Raw genomic sequence first — 21,587 nt, forward strand, 5'->3', positions numbered from 1 at the left:
TTTGTTCAGATTTTTACCAATTGTTAGTCTCCTTGGTTACTGTTATCATTAATTCATATGTGTCAGCTGTATGTAATTGTTGAAGTTGTTCCTTCACCTGCACTCCTTGTCCGGTATTGTCTGTGCACTAGCACACTGTCTCGCATGTTGGCTGTTTGGATTATTAATAATAAATAATAAAAAATAATAAATCTTGTGTGCTATATTCCTCATCTTTATTGAATTTAAGCATTACAAAATACCGATCCCCAAAAAATGGCTACAACGGCTTAGGAGAGCCATGTTCTTTCTTTTTTTGTCAAAGACATACTTGTTTTCTCACCGTCTTCATTCCCCTAGACAACAAGATCCTAAAAACATTTTTCTGGATCAGGGCAACCTTCCACCATCCTATCGATCTCCCAGACACCACCGGATTGGACTGGATAGAAACAGTCATTAGTTGTCAGAGCTGACCCTCGACACCACCTTGGCTCCTCCTCCATCTACTCCACCATGAGCTGTCGGCACTGGAGAGCTCTGGGTCTATGCCATCAGGATGCTCCCACTTCACTGCAGAGATTTCTCATCCCCTCATCACCATCCTTTCACCGTATCCTGTCGCCTTAATTCATGTCGTTCTTAATTCAAAATAAAATATTAATTTATTAATAATGTCTATTTTTGATAATCTCATGTTGCTATGGTCACGCAGGTTAGTTTACGCATTAAGCTTGCGGCCACGGGAAATAGATGTCATATCCTCAACATGAGAAGTTGTGGTTATGAGAAAAATATGTCGTTACCTTTCGATTTCGAGGCCATGACTTTACATCGCTTGGCCATAACATAAGGATGTTGTTACCTCTGCAAAACACGACAAAACTAAGTAAACTGAACATGTTCCCAAGTCTTTTCTGAGACTTTTCTTTCCCAAATGATTTCTGTACAATTCTTTTTTTTTTTTTTTTTTTTTACTGTATTCACTGTAAAAATTCACTGTGTGTCTGAAAGGGCAAATCTACACATTAGCATTTGCTGTTGTGTTCCATACAAGAAACATAAATTTATGATTATAAAAACTTTATTTTATTATGTAAAAATACAAATGGTTTTCATGAGGGTTAGGACAGAACATTTTATCCTAGTATAAAAACAATAGAAGTATAAGAGTATAATAACAATAGAAGATGGAAAGACACAAACAATGCGTGTTTGTTTGCTTGACTGAATGTTTTCCTCTCACATTTTAATCTCATCATTTGATTCCTGAAAAATGCAGTTCTGCAGAAAAACACCTGAGAAGGAAAGTGAAAGGAAGATCAGTTCTTTTGATTAACAAAGTGCCGTTTCAGAGGACGACAAAGAAACATCCACAAATATTGTCATTATTCAAGGTAAGTTAGTAAGTACTTTAAGTTACTGACCAATGTTTAATTTTCATGTTGAAGATTCTAGCGTATTCATGAATTTTACACTGCTTAAACGAGGCGTGTTTGTGTTTGATTACAGTCTTTACAGTGGCATCCACTGAATAAAAGTTCTAGATCACGTCATTTACGAAACTCATAACTTTCAATGCTGTTTTATAGAATTTTTTTATTGAGTCTTTTGAAAATCTTTTGAGAAGATGTTTTTGAGCTGATGAGCTGAACAATCAATTTATTTCTACAGTATCCTTCACAGCTTCGTTCTTTGTCAAACATTAAATAAGGATATGTCCTCGCGGTCTATGACACTAAAGCAATAAAAAAACAACTTCTCAACTTAACTTTTCTTACTTTATCTCCTATTCTCTATCTCATGAATGCACAGACTGATTCAACATTACAATCTTTATATAATAGTAATGATTCATTTTGATAATGAGAATTTATTTCTTTTTTAGCATCAAGGGTAACCAAACATCAAAACCATAAAGAAATGTTGTTGTGTAGACGTTTATTACCTGTCTTATTTTTAAGATTATCAAATAAATTTTGCACTCCAGTAAAAATGAAAAGAAAAAGGAGGAATAAGGCAATTATTCTAAAAACAACTCTTACAGATTATTCTGTCTCTCTCTCTCTCTCTCTCTCATGTCCGCTGACAGTCTGGTGCGTGCTCCAGTACTGGAATAACTAGAATAACTAGATACTGGACAAATATTTTCCATTGCTCATAAACTTTAGAATGAAATGTTATCATTCGCAATCACTGTTGTAATGTTTAGTATTTTCAATGTGACATTTTTCTTTTATTTCTAGTCTGGTCTGAAAGTTTTCCAAAAAGACTAGGACAAAATGTGAAACTATGTCTTGAGTCTAATTGGCCCAAAATTCTAGTATTTTAAAGGCTGAATCTATCTGACCAAAATGATCTACTAATGTGCACAGAATCTTAAATTGAAAAAAAACCTGAAGATTAGTTAAAAGTTTTTAAAAATGTTTCATAATAATTTATCTAATCACAGAATCATTTCATTATGCAAATTTATTTACACATATTGTATCAATGCCTACTATAAAAGTGTTACTATTTTAAGATTTTTTCTTTTCCAACAGTCCATGAAGGACGATGGCATCTGTAAAAGAACTGCTGCTTAATACTCTAGAAAACCTGACAGAAGATGTTCTGAGGAGATTTAAGTGGCACTTAATAAATGATGGACCTATTGGAGCTGGTAAACTGGAGAAGGTTGGTGTCACTGATGTAGTGGATATAATGATGGAGCATTTTAGCGAAGAAGATAAAGCTGTGGAGATCACACTGAACATCCTGAGGAAGATGAACCAGAACCAGCAGGTTAAAGAGTTACAGAACAACTACACTGAAGGTAATAAAGGAAAAAATAGAGAATGAGAGGCAGAATAGATTCATAGAAATGTGCATATTAAGAGCCAGCCATGATAAGTTTTTATTTTAAAAAAAGAATCTAATGTTCAAGGCTGCATTTATTTGATCAAAATAGTTAAAATATTGGGAAATATTATTACAATTTAAAAAACTGTTTTCTATTTGAATCTTTTTTTTTCCTGTGATGGCAAAATTTACAGGAATTTACAGCATTTTTACTCCAGTCTCTTCAGTGTCACATTATTCTTCAGAAGTCATTCTAAGATGCTGATTTGCTGCTCAAGAAACATTTCTGATTTGAAAACAGTTTGTGATGCAGTGTCTTTTTCAGGATACTTTAATGAACTAAGTCCTATTCTTTTCTTTTCCTACACAGTACAAAAATCTTTAGAAGAAGATGAGAAAAACAGAAGAAAACAAGGTGAATTAACCTTACACACGTCCTTAAAGTGGGACCAAAAACTATTTTGGCATGTTTGATGTATACTAGGGGTGTAACGGTACACAAACATGACGTTTCGGTACGAACCTCGGTATTTAAGTCTCGGTTCAGTACGGGTTTGGTACAACAGGGTGGAGAAAACTAAACACAAACTTGCTTCTTTTTTCTTTTCTTTTTTAATTAAAGGCACAATATGTAGTTTTTCACCGCTAGAGGTCGCCAATTGAAAACAAAGGCGTATCTTGATGACGCCGAGATTGAACGCGGAATCATGGGAGTTGTTGTCTTCACCTCACAGCCGGTGGAAAAGAATCCGACGGGATTCGGGCAGAAATAATATTAATGGATGAGATTATCAACTTTACTGTAGAATGAAGCAGAGCAGGGCTGAGTGATGTGGGAGCGGATCAAGGCCGCTGGAGCAATTGCTAATGAGAGACGAGCAGCTGAACTTTAATTATACCTCTAGCGCTTCCGCTTCTTCCGGTCAGGTGTATTTGGGGTAATGCAGCGCTGTTTTATCATTTACATTAGTCTGTTGAAAATTATGTTTTAAAGTTATTCTGTGCGTTCACTCGGCAGCGGCTATGAGACACTTGTTGCACACTGCAGTATGCTAGATCGATGTTAGAATGTCATATTATTAAATGCTGGATGGCTTGTGTTGCTAAATGGCATGCAATTAATTTTAAAACATATTGTATGACAGAGAAAATGCTACATTTACTGTTACTAATTATGTTAGCCACTTGACAAAATAGTGTTTATCTCTGAGGCATGGTAAAAACATGGTACTCGTGAAAAATCAAGAAAACAAGCTATTCAAACAATAAGACTAACAGTGTTGAGCTATATAACAATGGTTAGTTTTCTGTCTATAAATGTATCCAAACAGTTGTTCCCTTATAACATAAAAAATATTTAAGCATATTTGGTATTTTCATGGTTTCTGCAAAATAAATCGAGGGTAATGGTGTCAATGATAGGCGATGAAATGACATTGTCCGTGTCCTGGTTAAAATTGCTTTTTTCTCTGGATTTAAACATTCTTGGAAACATCTGGGATATAAGTACACACGTCAACAAAATATATAACAGTGTTCTAGTGGTTTTGGATATTTAAAAAAAAAAAAATCTATCCTATTGTGCCTTTAAATTGTTTTATTTTTAACAAATGTGTATATGTGTTTAAATAATTTCTATTATAATTAAAAATTTCTAAAGTATAAAAAATCTATCTTAGCTATATGGGGAGCCCCTAATTAATACTAAATGTTACAACTAAAAACAGAGCCCAAATTATTAAATTCAGTTGCTATTGATTTTTAGATATAATAATCAACTCCTCAAATAAAATAAAAAACGTACTGTAAATTGCACATAAGGCAAGTTTTGAAAAAACTTCTAAATCTAATTTTTAATTCAATTTTTTAAATATAATAATCTACACAGTGGCTGTCACAAGCTGTATTCATGACAAATTTATTGAAATATATATTAAATAATCAAGACATAACTGACTGGTTAAGTAAATATAATGAATAGGCTAATATAGTGCATATATAGTTCTATGTGAGATATTATTCTCAAGCTGTTTTATTGATATATTTGCACAGTTGAAACACTGGTTGAGAGATGTAAACATATCGATCGGTCGTCTCTTTTTCTGTTCTTTTTACTGTTAGCAAACCGCGTTGCATTGCCGTGCATTACCTTCTGGATTGGAGTGTGGATCGCCTGTGACTGAATGCATTTGTTGTGCAACTATATGCACCAAACCATGACGTCCGTACCGTACGGTTTGGGACGAATACTATGTACCGTTACACCACTAATGTATACTGATCTTAGCTATGAATTTAAATACAGTAAATGTTTTTTACAAATTAACTAAGTTACCTTACCATTTATGGTGAACAACTGTAAATGATTTAACATCACATTCATTTACTGTAAAACACCAAAATTCATAGTCTTTTCAAGTGAAAGCTATGAATTACCATGAAATGTATGGTTAAAAAAATGTAAAGGAACATTCCCAGAAGTCCCTGTTACATATCACATATAAGAAATGAACAGTTTCTTCGTATTTTGTTTTGTGTTACATTTTATGTTATTTACTTAAAGGAGAACTCCGGTCAATTTTAACATTGAGCTCATTTTTTTGTACATTTGGAGTGCTGTCAATACAGAGAACAACGACAAAAATCGGTGTTGCCTACACCGTGTTATCCTCTTTTAAAAATTTGCACCCTGTTGACTTCAATGGGGCAAGTTTTAAACCTGCTTTTAGCCTCTTAACATCCTTGATGTGTCATTACAAGTGCACAGGTCATGTGAGTGATTCCTTCGGAGTGAACGCGGGTCAATCTGACTGCAGTAGATGTGAAAGATATGAATAAAAATTATGTTTATTCAGCCAGCGCACATACCTGTATTTACATCCTGTTTTCGGTCGAAGTCCATAGTAATCGATTGTCGAGTTCACGCGCATGATCATAGGTACTAAACCAATGCGCGTGAACTCGACAATCGATTACTATGGACTTTAAAGGTGCCCTAGAATGTGAAATTGAATTTATCTTGGCATAGTTAAATAACAAGAGTTCAGTACATGGACATGACATACAGTGAGTCTCAAACACCATAGTTTTCCCTTTCTTATTTAAATCTCGTTTTTGAAAAACACCCCTGAAAAACAGGCGAATCTCCACATAACACCAACTGTGACGCAACAGTTGGGATCATTAATATGTACGCCTCTAAAAATTTGCATATGCCAGCCCATGCTCAGTGCCAGGCGGAACTGCGCAGCCGAATCATCAGAAGTTCTGCAGGTGAAGAAACAAGCAGGAGGATCATAGGGAAAATGGCAGATCTATCTATAATCTGATACCGCTACAGTTTAATTCGAAGTTGTTAGTTGCTCTGCCCGTTTCCCCACGGACTGTTTTTCTAACCTGGAACATATCAGCCAGGCTTCTCTTGGCGTCTCAAACGGACGAAGGGGGCAATTTCAACTAACTTTATATTCCCGCAAGCGGTAAGTAGTGATTTTATTAACAATAATTTACACTGTGTTATCTAGATCCAGCGCGATATTGTTTTTTCCTCGAGAGACATCGTGGCTTGCAAACGAGCGAACGAAGCATGGCAGTTGCTCAGTGTTTTGATGTACAAATGAACACAAAAGTATTTTTTTAGTTCCTTCATCCGAGCCTCTGGAGAACCAGTGGGTTATGTGAATTTCTGATGTGTAATTGTTCAAGTTAAGACAGGATAATCTTTCTCTCAAAGTCGTTCAACACTGTTTATGCATCAGTAGATCGCGTTGCAGTGATAAGATCTTCATTCACGCGATCAACAGGCTGTCATCTGCTCAATGCTGGAATAGATCTAAATACTTAAAAAACTTCTCATGATTCGTTAATCCCGATAGCTGTAATAGTAAAAACGTATAAAAGCTGTAATAGTAAAAGTTTTCCAGATAGCTCTACATGTAATGCCAGATATTTCATATGCAAGCATGTCAGCCAATCACAGCAGTGGGCAACAACACTGAAGTCTCACAGCAGACACGCCCCTTCAAACAGAGTGTTCAAACCAGGGAATGAAATCAGGCTAGGAAATATGCCTTTTATTTCTAAATTATAACAATTTTTGATCTAAAAAACATACTAACATTATAAGGGCACCCCAGGAAACATTATAAAATAATAAAATAATCCATTCTACGGCACCTTTAACCGAAAACAGGATGTAAATACAGGTATGAGCGCTGGCTAAATAAATATAATTTTTATTCATATCTTTCACATCTACTGCAGTCAGATTGACCCGCGTTCACTCCGAAGGAATCACTCACATGACCTGTGCACTTGTAATGACATAAAGAGGCTAAAAGCAGGTTTAAAACTTGCCCCATTTAAGTCAACAGGGTGCAAATTTTAAAAAGAGGATAACACGGTGTAGGCAACACTGATTTTTGTCGTTGTTCTCTGTATTGGCAGCACTCCAAACGTACAAAAAAAATTAGCTCAATGTTAAAATTGACCGGAGTTCTCCTTTAGTGTCTATTGCATTATCTTAGTTTATAACATAACTTTTTTTTATAACAGATCATTTATGGCTGCAGGATTTCTTGAAAACTCACAAAAAAAACATGAAGGAGAAAGTAGAACACATTTTTGAGTGTAAAAAGGAAAATGAAGCACATCTAAAGGATGTTTTCACAGAACTCTTCATTACGGAGGGGGATCTTAAAGAAGTCAATCAAGAACATGAGGTTCGGCAGATTGATAAAGCCTTTAAACCCCGTAAATCACAGGACAGGCCAATCAAATGCAATGAGGTGTTTAGTCTGAACAAAAGTGAAAAGAAAAAGATTGTTCTGACCAAAGGCATTGCTGGCATTGGAAAAACTGTCTTAGTGCACAAGTTCATTCTGGACTGGGCAGAAGGAGAAGCCAATCAGGATATAGACTGTGTTTTCCTGCTTCCATTCCGAAAGATTAACTGCATTAAAGACAGAGAGTTCAGTTTGCATGAGTTTCTACAGATATTTAATCCTGAACTGAAGAAACTGGAAACAGCAAAGATATGTAAGATATATAGTTGTAAGCTTGCGTTTATTTTTGATGGACTGGATGAGAGTCGACTCCCTTTGGATTTTGACAGTGGAATTGAAAGCTTTCAGAAGCGATCATCTGTAGATGAACTGTTTACAAGTCTGGTAAATGGGTCTCTGCTTCCATCAGCTCGCATCTGGGTGACCTCACGACCAGCAGCAGCCAATCAGATCCCTCCGGAGTATGTGTTATTCACAGAGGTGCGAGGATTCACTGACCAGCAGAAGGAGGAGTATTTCAGAAAGAGAATCAAAGATGAGATTCAGGCCTTCAGAATGATCTCAAACATTAAGAAATCTCGAAGTCTCTACATCATGTGTTACATACCCATGTTCTGTTGTATCATAGCCACAGTTCTTCTGGACATTGGTAACGATGCAGAGAACATCAACAAGACACTCACTGAAATGTACATCCACTTCCTGCTGATACAGATGAAAATGAAGAGCCAGAAGTGTGACAGAAAAACAGAAAGAGAACGAACCAACCTCTTAGATTCCAATAAAACAATGATTTTGAAGTTAGCCAAGCTAGCGTTTGAACAGCTGACGAAAGAAAACATAGTGTTCTATGAAGAAGATCTAAAAGCATGTGGTATTGATGTGAGTGAAGACTTTGAGTCCACAGGAATGCTCACTGAGATATTTCAGCAAGAGGCTGGACTTCATGAGATGAAGGTCTTCTCCTTCGTGCATCTGAGTGTTCAAGAGTTCCTCGCTGCAGTGCATGTGTTCCTCTGCTACCTGAACAAGAACATGGACGGGCTGCAGGTTTTTTTTGAAGAAACTCAAAACAGAGTCAGGCGCAAACATCTGTTTCTTTCTCATTTTAAAAGAGACAAAACCCACAAAAATATCCCCTTGCATGATTTACTAAGGAAGGCTGTTGAGAAAGCAATTCAAAGTCAGAAAGGACATTTAGACCTATTTTTACGGTTTCTGCTGGGCATTTCACTGGAATCAAATCAGAACATGCTCAGAGGCCTGTTCTCACAAATGGAAGACAGCAAAGACAGCGTCACAGAAACAACCAAACACATTAGAGAACAATTACAAAACCAGGACATCTCACCTGAAACTTCAGTAAACCTGTTCTACTGCTTACTGGAGCTAAAAGACCATTCATTATATACAGAAATCCAGAGATACTTCAGATCATCTCCAGAAAGAACACTCTCGTCTTCCATGTGCTCATTGATGGCTTATGTACTGCTGATGTCAGAGGAAGTGCTGGATGAGCTCAACCTGAGGATGTACAGGACTGAACCAGGAGGCCACAAAAGCCTCCTGCACGCTGTGAGATGCTTCAGAAAAGCCATGTAAGTAACTTGTTAACTGCTGTTTAATGATTTTTTTCTCTACACTGAAACTTTTTTAAGTGCAGTGATGAAGTTGTAATGTAAATGATCATGTTTTTACTTCTTTTGGAGAGTAAAATCTGTATTTACTACAATGCATTTACTAAACAATCATGTATAGACATATTTTTAAAAGTTGTAAAAGATGTTTTCACTTGGCTAACATACATGACATTAATATTTAATACTTCTGGAAAGCTTGATTGTTCACAGAGTACATGACATAACTTGTTAACAGTCAAACAAACACTGTTCCAACAAGATAAACAAACATATATGTAATGGTCAAATATCTTGTTTTTACAGACTCTCCTCATGTGGACTTAATGACACCTGCTGTGAATATGTGGTTTTGGCCCTGCAGATATCAAACTCCCATCTGATAGAGCTGGACATGAGTGGCAATGACCTGTATGATTCAGGAGTGAAGCTGCTCTCTGATGGACTGATGAGCCCAAACTGTCAGCTGAAGAAACTGAGGTTTGCGATTGATTCATCCATTCAGTAGTCAAATCCATGAAGCCTCTGCTAGTAGAGCTAAGGTAAAGCTGCTTTCAACAAGTACTGTGCAGTGATGTACACAGTAGCAGTTGAACTGCTGTTTCATATCACAGCTGTTATTAGATCACTACTGGAACACTGTACCAATCAGAAAGCAGGGTCAGAATTATAAGTTTATGCATTGAAAAATGTGTATTATAAAAAAGATTGTTCCATTTCTGGATTATGATTGACTGATTCTTGTTAAAAGAAAAAAACAAAACAATGTGCAGGTGTCGCTCATCAGTAATCACACCTCCGGCTCGTAGTGCTCACCACATTGGCATTTGAAGAAATTTACACAAGACAATTTAAAAAGGCTTTAAAAGTACTGTTAGTTCATGTTAAAGAGATCTTACATATCACTTATATAAAGCTTTCACAATTGGGATTGGTATCAGCCAATCATGATGATAAGAAATCAGTAGTCGCTATCGGCTACCTCATTTACTCAGAACCTAAAACCCAAACTTACTCAAACATGACTATTTCCTTCAGGAGATACAAATCTACTTGTTAGATGGCTGTATAGATTGACTAGGGATCAGAACCATATTCTCTATATTCTATTTAGAATATCAGAGATATTCTACTTTTATCAGAATATATTAAATGGAATTTTTTAAATAAATTAAATAAATTTTTATTATTCTGTTCAGATTGGCAGACTGTAAATTCACTGGCCAGTGCTGTGAATACGTGGCATTGGTTCTACAATCATCAGACTCCCGTCTGATAGAGCTGGACATGGGGGACAATGGCCTGCAGGATTCAGGAGTGGAGCTGCTCTCTGTTGGACTGAAGAGCCCAACTTGTCAGCTGAAGAAACTGAGGTTTGAAATTCATTCAATCAGTATATTGAAGTGTTATAAATTGACTATATATTTAATTTTAGTAGGATCTTTAATGCATGCATTATTATATTCATGTATAAGAGTTATCTTCTCTAAAAGAAAAGAAGAACATCGTTTTGCAAAAACAATTTGTCGAGTGTCAACAGCGCAGTTTAAGGCGACTCAGACGGAGCATTTCATTTACTCAGAACCCAAAACCAAAACTAGAACACAGCTATTTCCTCCAGGAGATACAAATCTATTTGCTGTATCTGGTAGATGGCTGTATAGATCAACTGGTGATCAGGACCATATTCTCCTTTCAGCAGAACTTATAATTTATTAAATGAGAGAGATTCCACCTTTATTAGTATGTGTTAACTGTCAATTGAATATACTGAGGTTTGAAATTCAGGTGTGTTTTCATATGTTGATTTGATACAACATATAAACAAAGTATGATTACCCAAATCAAATAAATTATTGAATGTAATTATCTTATATACTAGTTTTGAGATTAAAGACAATGACAAAACAATTTGATTGTCTGAGCAACATTTTATAATATTACTGCATCAATAACAAAATTATTGCACCTCACATGACAAGACCACAAAATAAATAGAAATACATAGAAAACATGAATAACCTATTTAAATACATAAAAATTCCATCATTCCATACCCCTTGTGTTCAACTCCCAGCCTAACAAATTATTTATTTAGAAACCAAGTAAAAACAAGAGCTCAAGATGAAATGATGGATGGACAGTTACTGTATGTGTGTCAGGTAATGGTAGGCAAGGTATTTGCCTGATGAAGGTCATGAGACCAAAATGTTGCTAATAAAATTTTGATACTCGTATGCCAGTATTCATAGTGTGCGGGATTTCCTTGTTTTTTTGTTTTTGTTTTTTGACCCGACTCATTTGGTCTTATCTCCCACGCACTTATCACCTGCAGGTGTGTGATGGTGATTGCTTAATGTTTGTCAGGAAAAAAAATATAATATTATAAATAACAGAACCACAGAATATGATAAATAACATGAGAAATCCACTGCCAGATTTTTAAAATGTCTCGCATCTCTCACGGACGACTGCTGGCCACACAAAACAGAAACAAAACATCAACTAAAACACAGGCCTGTTCCTCTCTCCCTCTTCACTGTCGTCGCTCCTCCTTTATGCTTCCGCTCCTCCGTGAGAGATGCGAGACCGGTGCATCGCGCACGTGTCGCTCATTATCAATCACGCCACCGGCCTCGCGCTGTCCTCCCACGGCCCTCGACCTCGTCGTGCTCGCCACAGTTAGTATATAGTAAAATATAAGAGAGCCTGTAAAGTCTATCATGTTATTGTTCTCAACTTTAGATTAAGATGTGAAGTAATTTAAATAAAAATTGATGTGTAATTATTATCCTGTTTTTCATTATGCTGTTCAGTTTGGCAGACTGTAATCTTACTGAAATCAGTGTGGCATCAGTTCTACAATCATCAAACTCCCATCTTATAGAGCTGGACATGAGTGGCAATGAGCTGCAGGATTCAGGAGTGAAGCTGCTCTCTGATGGACTGATGAGCCCAAACTGTCAGCTGAAGAAATTGAGGTTTGAGATTGATTAATTCATTCAGTAGTCAAATCCATGAAGCATCTGCTAGTAGAGCTAAGGTAAAGCTGCTTTCAACAAGTACTGTGCAGTGATGTACACAGTAGCAGTTGAACTGCTGTTTTACATCACAGCTGTTACTAGATCACCACTGGAACACTGGACCAATCAGAAGGCATGGTCAGAATTATAAGTTTATGCATTGAAAAATGTTTTTTATAAAACAGATTGTTCCATTTCTGGATTATGATTGACTGATTCTTGTTCAAAGATTAAAAAAAACAATGCGCAAGTGTCGCTCATCAGTAATCACCACCGGCTCATCCTGCTCACCACATTGGCATTTGAAGAAATTTACACAAGACAAATTTTACAAAGGCTTTAAAAGTACTGTTAGTTCATGTTAACTTTTGTGTAGGATAGTGTTAATGCCTACACAACCTTATTAAAGTGAACCAGGTACATTAAACATACAATGCTTCCATGGAGAGACTACCCAAGAATATCATGCACTTTCCCAAATAATCCTAAACTAACTTTTTTTTTCACGGAATAGTAAGAAAGCCCTCTTTGTTCTCTTTATACAGAACTTTTTTTTATAATGATTCTGAAAGAAAATGTAACGGGGCTCGACTGTTGTTAAAGTAACAAACACAACTTTAATGCGCATCAGATTGATAGATGAACCGTGCGCTCTTATTTCAGTGTTGTTAATGTTGTAGTTATTTCAGAAGTTTCCTTCGTACATTCAGTTTAACGACATTCATTTTAATTTAATTTATCATTCATCAGAACTGAGCTTATGCATATTAGACACTTACATTGTGTTTGCTCTATCTATGCAATAAATGCACGCCCTTGAAAAAGCGGGGTTTTCCTTAAACTGCTTAGGTAATGTCAATGGTATGACTTATTTCCGTAAAACTTCAGTATTTTATCTTATAGAAAATAATAGTGACTTTTCCACGCTATGAAAGCATTTTATTTCAACAGTAGTGACCATGCAGTGAATTGACAGCTTTATCAATGGCTTGATTGGTTTGACTTGGGACTATTGCTGTCTCAATAGAGAGCTGTCATCTGCTCATGTGAATAGCAGTGGCCGTCCTGAGGAGAGCTCAAACGTGGGCTGCTCAAATATGTGTCAATGAGAGCTACGGACGGAGCGTGAGAGCAATCCAGTGAAAGGCGGTAAAGACGCCAGTGAAAAAGAAATATACTTAAATGTATTTAAAACACATTTATTTTATGTTAAGTATAAAACAAATACATTTACATATTTATGTACTTAAAATAAATACCCAGCAATTGTACTTTTGGTATACTAAATTGGTATACTTAATGTCGGCTAAATTGGAACAACTAATTTTGTACTTAATGCACTTTAGTTAAATAGTGCTGAGGTCCAACTAAAGATAATATACTTAAGCATATTTGATTGTGCTGAAGTGGAACTATTGCAAGTATACTTTTGCTACACTTTAAATATCCTGCACTTAAAGAATTATTAATTATTAATAAAGTTTAATTATATCAATAAGCTTCAAGCGACATGTCAATAAATATGTTAATGGATTTGTAGTTTACTTAGTATGAAAAAAATTTATCTTAAATACATTTTGGTTTAGGCTTTTTCACTTGGGGAGTGTGGCGCATATCTGTGAAGGAGAGCTGTGAGGGCGCGAATGACAGCGCACAATGTCTCCATTAATTTGTGCATGTATCAATTTAATGTTTAAATATTTTAAAGCACTGAATCGCTATCAAATCGCGAGTAATTTGATTCTTAGCATTTCAAATCGATTATTGACCGCAGCATTTAATTTACTCAGAACCTAAAGAAAAACTCGAACACAGCTTTTCCTTCAGGAGATACAAATCTATTTGCTGTATCTGGTAGATGGCTGTATAGATCAACTGGTGATCAGGACCATATTCTCCTTTCAGCAGAACTTATAATTTATTAAATGAGAGAGATTCCACCTTTATTAGTATGTGTTAATATGGAAGTGTAATTATTCTGTTTTTTCAAACTGTCAACTGAAGATACTGAGGTTTGAAATTCAGTTGTGTTTTCATATGTTGATTTGATACAACATACAAACAAAGTATGATTACCCAAATCAAATACATTATTGAATGTAATTATCTTATAATTGATGATTAATTATTCATATTTCCTTTTGGGCCAATTTGCTACTCCCATTTTTGTTGATCATTATTAAATGTATCTGATTGCGTCACAATCCTGATGCAGTGTTTTCCAAAGTAATTTTTAAGTTCAACCAATGGAAACAGGATCTCGATTATGGTGGGTAGGGACGATGTGTTGAGACCAGCCGGACAATCGGTTTTACAGCTAGAGCGCGCTTGTATTAGATTGATAGTTCAGATTGACAGGTCATGATTTGCTGTGCACCATAGAATAGAAGTGGACAGCTGAAACAGTGCTGGAAGATAATCCAAAACTAAACCAAACTTGATTTTATGACCTGTGTTATATACTTTCTAATAGTCATAATGTCAAGCATGAATAACCAAATAAATCAATAAATTGCATAACTTTTTTCTGTGGTTTTCTCAGCAGTGTTAACATAAGCACCTCCAAACATAATCAAGATCTATTTTCATAAAAATTTTAAAGGTTTTCTTTCTATTAAATGAGACCATGTACTTGATGATACCTTCTTTTTTTTTTTGTAGAGTTACTAAAAGTAAGCCATTACTTTTAAGTATGCCACTTGAAATCATGTGAAATCATTAAAAATGTTTTTAGAGTGTAAAGGGGTATAAAGTGACAGCCAACAGAGATCTTACATATCATTTGTATAAAGCTTTAACAATGGTGATTGGTATCAGCCAATCATGATGATAAGAAATCAGTAGTCGCTATTGGCTACATCATTTACTCAGAACCTAAAACCCAAACTTACTCAAACATGACTATTTCCTTCAGGAGATACAAATCTACTTGTTAGATGGCTGTATAGATCGATTGGGGATCAGAACCATATTCTCTATATTCTATTTATAAAATCAGAGAGATTCCACTTTTATCAGAATATATTAAATGGAAGTGTAATTATTCAGTTTTTTATTATTCTGTTCAGATTAGCAGACTGTAAACTCACTGGCCAGTGCTGTGAATACATGGCATTGGTTCTACAATCATCAGACTCCCATCTGATAGAGCTGGACATGGGGGACAATGGCCTGCAGGATTCAGGAGTGGAGCTGCTCTCTGTTGGACTGAAGAGCCCAAATTGTCAGCTGAAGAAACTGAGGTTTGAAATTCATTCAGTCAGTATATGGAAGCATTATAAATTGACTATATATTTAATTTTAGTAGGCTCTTTAATGCATGCATTTTGATATTCATGTATAAGAGTTATCTTCTCTAAAAGAAAAGAAGAATATCGTTTTGCAAAAACAATTTGTCGAGTGTCAACAGCGCAGTTTTAAGGCACCACAGGTGCAGCATTTTATTTACTCAGAACCTAAAACCAAAACTAGAACACAGCTATTTCCTTCAGGGGTTACAAATCTATTTGCTTATGATCCTCAGTATCTGGTAGATGGCTGTATAGATCAACTGGTGATCAGAACCATATTCTCCTTTCAGCAGAACTTACAATTTTTAAATGAGAGAGATTCCACCTTTATTAGTATGTGTTAATATGGAAGTGTAATTATTCCGTTTTTTTTATATTTTTTTTTTATTCTGTACAGATTGGTATGCTGTAAACTCACTGGTCAATGCTGTGAAACTGTGTCATCAGTTCTACAATCATCAAATTCCCATCTGATAGAGCTGGACATGAGTATCAATGAGCTGAATGATTCAGGAGTGAAGCTGCTCTCTGATGGATTGAAGAGCCCACACTGTCAGCTGGAGATACTGGGGTTTGAGATTCAAATGTGTTTGTTTGTTAATTTGATACACATAATGTATGATTACAGAAACCAACACATTATTGAATTTAATTATCTTGAAATGAGTCTTGAAAATAAGGATATAATCAACTGACTGTTTTTTAATATGACTCCAGTTGCAATTGAGTTAAACATCACATGGCAAGACCAAAAAATAAATAGGAAAACTATGAAAACTAGCTAAATGTTTGATTACCTCATTCAGGTCTTAGGATTCAGGATTTAACAAGCTTTTGTTGTGAGTTGGTTTTACAGACAATGATTAGATTAAACCAGGATTAGGCCTTAGTTAAATTAGGATATTTAAGTAGTTAAATGTGCCTTATAAAAAAACAGTACTAGTGTACATCTTAAGACAAATCAATGGCACTGACATATTTTAAGAAAATTTTGGTTAAGACAACTCAAACATGCATTTTAGTTTGGGATTAGGCTTAAGCCTTGTCTGTGAAATCGGGCACTGATGTAACAGATATCTTCTTTGTTTCTGTGTGTCTGTGTAGATTATCTAACTGTGAGGTGACAGATGAAGGCTGCTGTTTTCTGGCTTCAGCTCTGCGTTCAAACCCCTCACACCTGAAAGAGCTGGATCTTAGCAACAATCGCACGGGTGAATCAGGAGGCAAGATGCTGTCTGATCTACTGAATGATCCAAACTGCACACTGAACAAACTTGAGTATGTTGAGCAATAAGATTCATTCTGTTCTGAGAATTTTTGTAGATGTATTTCAGCTTCACAAAGTGTAAAGTGGAGTAAAATGCCATTCAAAAGAGGCTGTAGGGCTGCAAGATATGGAGGAAAAGAATGTTTATTTAGTTTTTTTTAAATAATTTGGTTAAAAATGTCATTTTCAATTAAAAGGCTTCTTAAAGAGATATTTCTGCCAAAATGAAAACTTTAACATCATTTACTCATCTTCACATCATTCCAAACCCGTATGACTTTTTTTTTTTTTTGAGAAATATAAAATATATTTTCTTCTCAGTGAAACATTCTTCAAGATATCTTTTGTGTTTGGCAGAAGAAGATCATACAAGTTTGATTATATTTAGGCGAATATTTTTAACATTTGGCTGAACTATCTACTAATTATCAAAAGGATTAGTCAGGTTTTAGTTGGCTGAAAAATCAGTTGATTGTTTCTTTGATTAAATAATTGTACTGTTTGGTTTGGTAAGAAGTTCAGATATAGCCATGCTGCTTGTGCTTGGACTGATGGTTTGTCATATTTACTCTCTGGGTAGCTATCACGTGATCTACTGTACAGGTTTTACAGCCACTTTTGAGTTTTCTTTATAGCGTTTAAAACCAAAATACACTCATAAAAGGGATCATTCTGATGAGCTGGGGTCTTTCAATCTGGGTTTTTTTCATCTGTCTGCACTATTTCTTATAAACAAGCATTAAACAGGTGTCTCTGACCACTGTGATGCCCTTTGTTATTTTTCCTACTCTTGCCTAATATTGTAGCAAATTAGCTTGAAAGGGAAATATGTATAATTAATTATAACGAATTATAATTAATTATAAATAGTTGGATTAGTTTTAGAATTGACTGTAGCTGAATTAATAGTACAATTATTTAATCAGTTCATCCAACAAACAGACAGCATAATCAATTATCAATTTTCAGAAATAAATTATCTAATCTGTGAAAGTATTCACAGCGCTTCACTTGTGCCATATTTTGTTGTGTTTACAGCCTTATTCCAAACTGGATTAAATTCATTATTTTTCTAAAAATTCTTCAAACAATACCCCATAATGACAATGTGAAAGAAGTTTGTTTGACATCTTTGCAAATTTATTAAAAATAAAAAAACGAAAAAATCACATGTACATACAGTAAGTAGGTATTCAGAGTCTGTTTCCATTGATAATCCTTGAGCTGTTTCTACAACTTGATTGGAGTCCACCTGTGGTAAATTCAGTTGATTGGGGAATTGGGGACAAGGAATTGTCTGTAGACCTCCGAGATAGGATTGTATCGAGGCACAGATCAGGGGAAGGGTACAGAAAAATGTCTGTAGCATTGAAGATCCCAAAGAGCACAGTGGCCTCCATCATCCGTAAATGGAAGAAGTTTGGAACCACCAGGACTCTTCCTAGAGCTGGGCGCCCGGCCAAACTGAGCAATCAGGGGAGAAGGGCCTTAGTCAGGGAGGTGACCAAGAAGCTGATGGTCACTCTGACAGAGCTCCAGTTTAAAGTTTGTCTCTAGTCTTTGACCAAATGGTTATCGTCGCCTGGTCTCCTGTGCTTGTCTTTCAGGGTTCCAGACACCGTCTCTACTAAGGTCGTTCAGGAGAGCCGAGGTGATAACGGTGTTTAAAGAGAACTGGTTTTGTGACTCTTTGGGGCTGATGACTTAGATTGAACAGAAGGGGAGGGAAGGTTTTATGATGTCTATAGCATTTTTATTATGTCCATTCGTTACAATATTGCTTAAAGGTCCCATGACATGCTACTTTTTGTAGGCTTTAATATAGGCCTTAGTGGTCCCTAGTACTGTATCTGTAATCTCTTTTCAAAAATTCAGCCTCGGTGCAGAATTATAGCCACTACAAGCCAGTCCCAGAATGAGCTTCCTTCAGACAGGCCGTTTCGGTGTCTGTAGCTTTAAATGCTAATGAGGAGGAGAAAGGCGGCGCAAGGTGGAGGGTGGGTGTGGCCTTGACCATCTTGCGCAACGGTACCGGTCCGTGCATGTTTACGTTTGATATAGCAATGGCACGAAGACACGCAGTCGTTCAAGCATTTCAGTTTGACCCAGAATCTGATCCGGATGGAGAAGCAACAACTCAGCGGTTCCAGCAGGACGTTTCCGAGTGGTTAGTTTAAAATATTATGTCTGGATACGGTACTTTATTCGGATGGTTTACAGTTATTATCATGTAGCTAACGCTAACCTACTGTTGCCTTTTCATGAGAGATCTGTAACATCTGTAATTTATCTTATTACAATTACATCATCAAGCTCTGCGATCTTGAAATGCGGATATCGCGCGCGCCGTATAACCAACAGGAAAACGGTTATCCAAATAACAAAGAAGTGTACAACACTCGCGTTACAGACAGTGTGTGTATTCACACACATAAACTGCATAGCTGCATAGCTAATGTGACAGCCACATTCTACGTGTAACAGTCTAGGCAACCATAAACAGTAAAGCAACACACTTATATATCATTAGTTGACTTACTTGTCCGAGGTGTGTAGCTGAGCCAAAGAGAGTGATCCAGACTTTAGTTTCAGACGTTCAGCAAGCCCAGCTCTGTATTAACCCTTCGGTGTTCATTTGTACATCCAATTATTGAGCAATTGTTATGCTTCGCTCGCTCAAAAGCCATGATAGGCCTATCTCTCGTGGACTAACTAAAATCGCGCGCGCGCGCGTTCCTACTTCCTAGCTCATTTTCTCATGGGCGGAAAATATTCTCTGGGCGGGCAAAGCAGAGACAGGGGAGGTAACATTCCTCCTTGTAACGTCACAAGGAGGAGATTCAAGATCAGCGCGTATGAGCCTCCATTTTCTCAAAGGCAGAGAAAGATAGCAAAAGCTCGATTTACACCGATTGAAATTTCTAGAAACTTGGGGACCATATACAGGCTAGGGGAACTCATATTAATGTTAAAAAACCTCAGAAAGTGAAAATTTCATGTCATGGGACCTTTAATTAGCTTTAAATATGAACCATAGATGTCTATGCTTTTCATTATTTAGTCAGGTAGGTAAATGTGGTTGTGTGAGACAAATATAAGCAAAATAATGGATGTTTATGTTTGTGTGGGTGGGTTTACTTGGCTGTATTTTAGTCTAACAAAACCTCACTTTGTTACATTCATAAATGCATTTGATTAAATGAAAATATTTATTTCTAAAATGCAACAAGTTTTCATTTATGGGAAGGGCTTGTTTTTGAGTAACATTTTTTGGGTAATATTAGCTGATTTATAAAAACAATAAAATTATATTTTATGCCCTCATTTAGATAAAGTAAATTCTTTGTGTGTGTGTGTGTGTGTGTGTGTGTGTGTGTGTGTGTGTGTGTGTGTGTGTGTGTGTGTGTGTGTTGCATTGGGGATCATTGGAGTGATTCTTATGACTATGACACTTTGTTTTGTGATGTGAAATGTTGTTTCTTCTTAGGTTAACACCTCTGTGGTCTCACACTGGATAAAAAAAAACACAGCAAACACTCGTCTCATTCTGTCTGAGGAAAACATCATAGTTCACACATGTGAAGAGGATCAGTTCTATCATCATTTTACAGAGAGATTGGATGAGGATCATCAGATTCTGTGTAGGCCGATTGGAATCACATGTTGGCTGAAATATCACTTGCATATAGAACAATCAGCAGCAAGAAAACAAATAGACACTAAATTTGAATTTAACTATCATTTTCTTTCTTTTTTCCACTCTGGTTATTGTCTTTTTTCTTATTTTTTTTCTTTGTTTGTAGTAGTTATTCATAGATGGTGCGATATTTTATTCAGATTAAGGTAAACACAATCTAAAGTCTGTAAGATTCTGAAATTATTACTAATGAAAGTGATTGAAAAATATGTAAATTAGCTAAACAAATGTAATATTTGTTATCTAAAAATGATCTTGATATAAATCTAATAGTCCAGTTTTTAAAATAACTGTCTTAATGTAATTAGTATGGTCTGTTCTGTAGCATTAATATCAGTGGGCAATGCTCTCTTATTTGTAGTGGACTAATAAAGTATCTGAACTGGACCATTTGGCAAGTAAGGGTTCAGATGGTAGTATGTTTAATTAAGAAATCATTTGAGGATACAATATTCTGTTAGAATAAAAGCTAATAGTCCCTGTTTTGGGCTGGGTATATTTCATTTTTACAATCACAAACTCATATCCACACAGACTGCGTTTAATGACCTGAACAGAAATATAATTGGAAGTGAATCAGTGTAAGGTGTCTGCATTCGTTGTGTTTTTTTCCTCATCAAGATTATATAGTCATTTTAAATGTCTTAACTGTCACTTTTGATCAATTTAATGCAACCTTGATGAATAAAATGTATTCTCTCTTTGAATTTCTTTTGAAAGGCAGTCATTTTTATTCTATGTAATAATACATCCATTTTTAAGTATAGCATCCTGTTTGATGAAATGAGCTCTTTCAGCATAGAGTGGCTTTGAAACAATGCAGTCTTTATTTACATGTAACTATTTTGTTTCAAGGGAAGAACTCTATAAATAGTTCTATGTTGTACAGTAAGTACATTGTCCATTATAATAAATACAAACAATATAGTGTCAAGCAGAAATGAAAGGCACAAGCACAGCACCAGACACACTGTAAATCAGTCATGATCCAGAGTCGCAGGACAGCAGAACTAAGTAAGTTTAGGGGCCCTATTTTAACGATCTGAAACACAAGTACCAAACGTGAAAT

General features: G+C 35.8%; 1 protein-coding gene across 1 annotated transcript; it reads left to right on the forward strand.

Annotated features, from left to right (window-relative positions):
* The first annotated feature begins 1,288 nt into the window (after nt 1-1,288).
* LOC307165394 (NACHT, LRR and PYD domains-containing protein 3) lies at nt 1,289-21,223 on the forward strand. Its single transcript, XM_079882984.1, has 11 exons — nt 1,289-1,376; nt 2,523-2,794; nt 3,191-3,235; nt 7,375-9,202; nt 9,548-9,721; nt 10,441-10,614; nt 12,058-12,222; nt 15,333-15,506; nt 15,952-16,125; nt 16,659-16,832; nt 20,309-21,223. Exons 2-11 carry the CDS (start codon nt 2,536-2,538, stop codon nt 20,337-20,339), a joined length of 3,198 nt encoding a protein of 1,065 aa, XP_079739110.1. The 5' UTR covers nt 1,289-1,376; nt 2,523-2,535; the 3' UTR covers nt 20,340-21,223.
* The last annotated feature ends 364 nt before the right edge of the window (nt 21,224-21,587 follow it).

The sequence above is a fragment of the Squalius cephalus genome (assembly GCF_949319135.1).
Source record: "Squalius cephalus genome assembly, chromosome: 10".
NCBI classification, from domain to species: Eukaryota; Metazoa; Chordata; class Actinopteri; order Cypriniformes; family Leuciscidae; genus Squalius; species Squalius cephalus.

Coding starts and splice junctions, on each gene's coding strand:
- LOC307165394 (XM_079882984.1), top strand. CDS start 2,536: ATGGCATCTGTAAAAGAACTGCTGCTTAATACTCTAGAAAACCTGACA. Junction 9,722..10,440: donor TGTCAGCTGAAGAAACTGAG/GTTTGCGATTGA, acceptor TATTCTGTTCAG/ATTGGCAGACTGTAAATTCA. Junction 10,615..12,057: donor TGTCAGCTGAAGAAACTGAG/GTTTGAAATTCA, acceptor TATGCTGTTCAG/TTTGGCAGACTGTAATCTTA.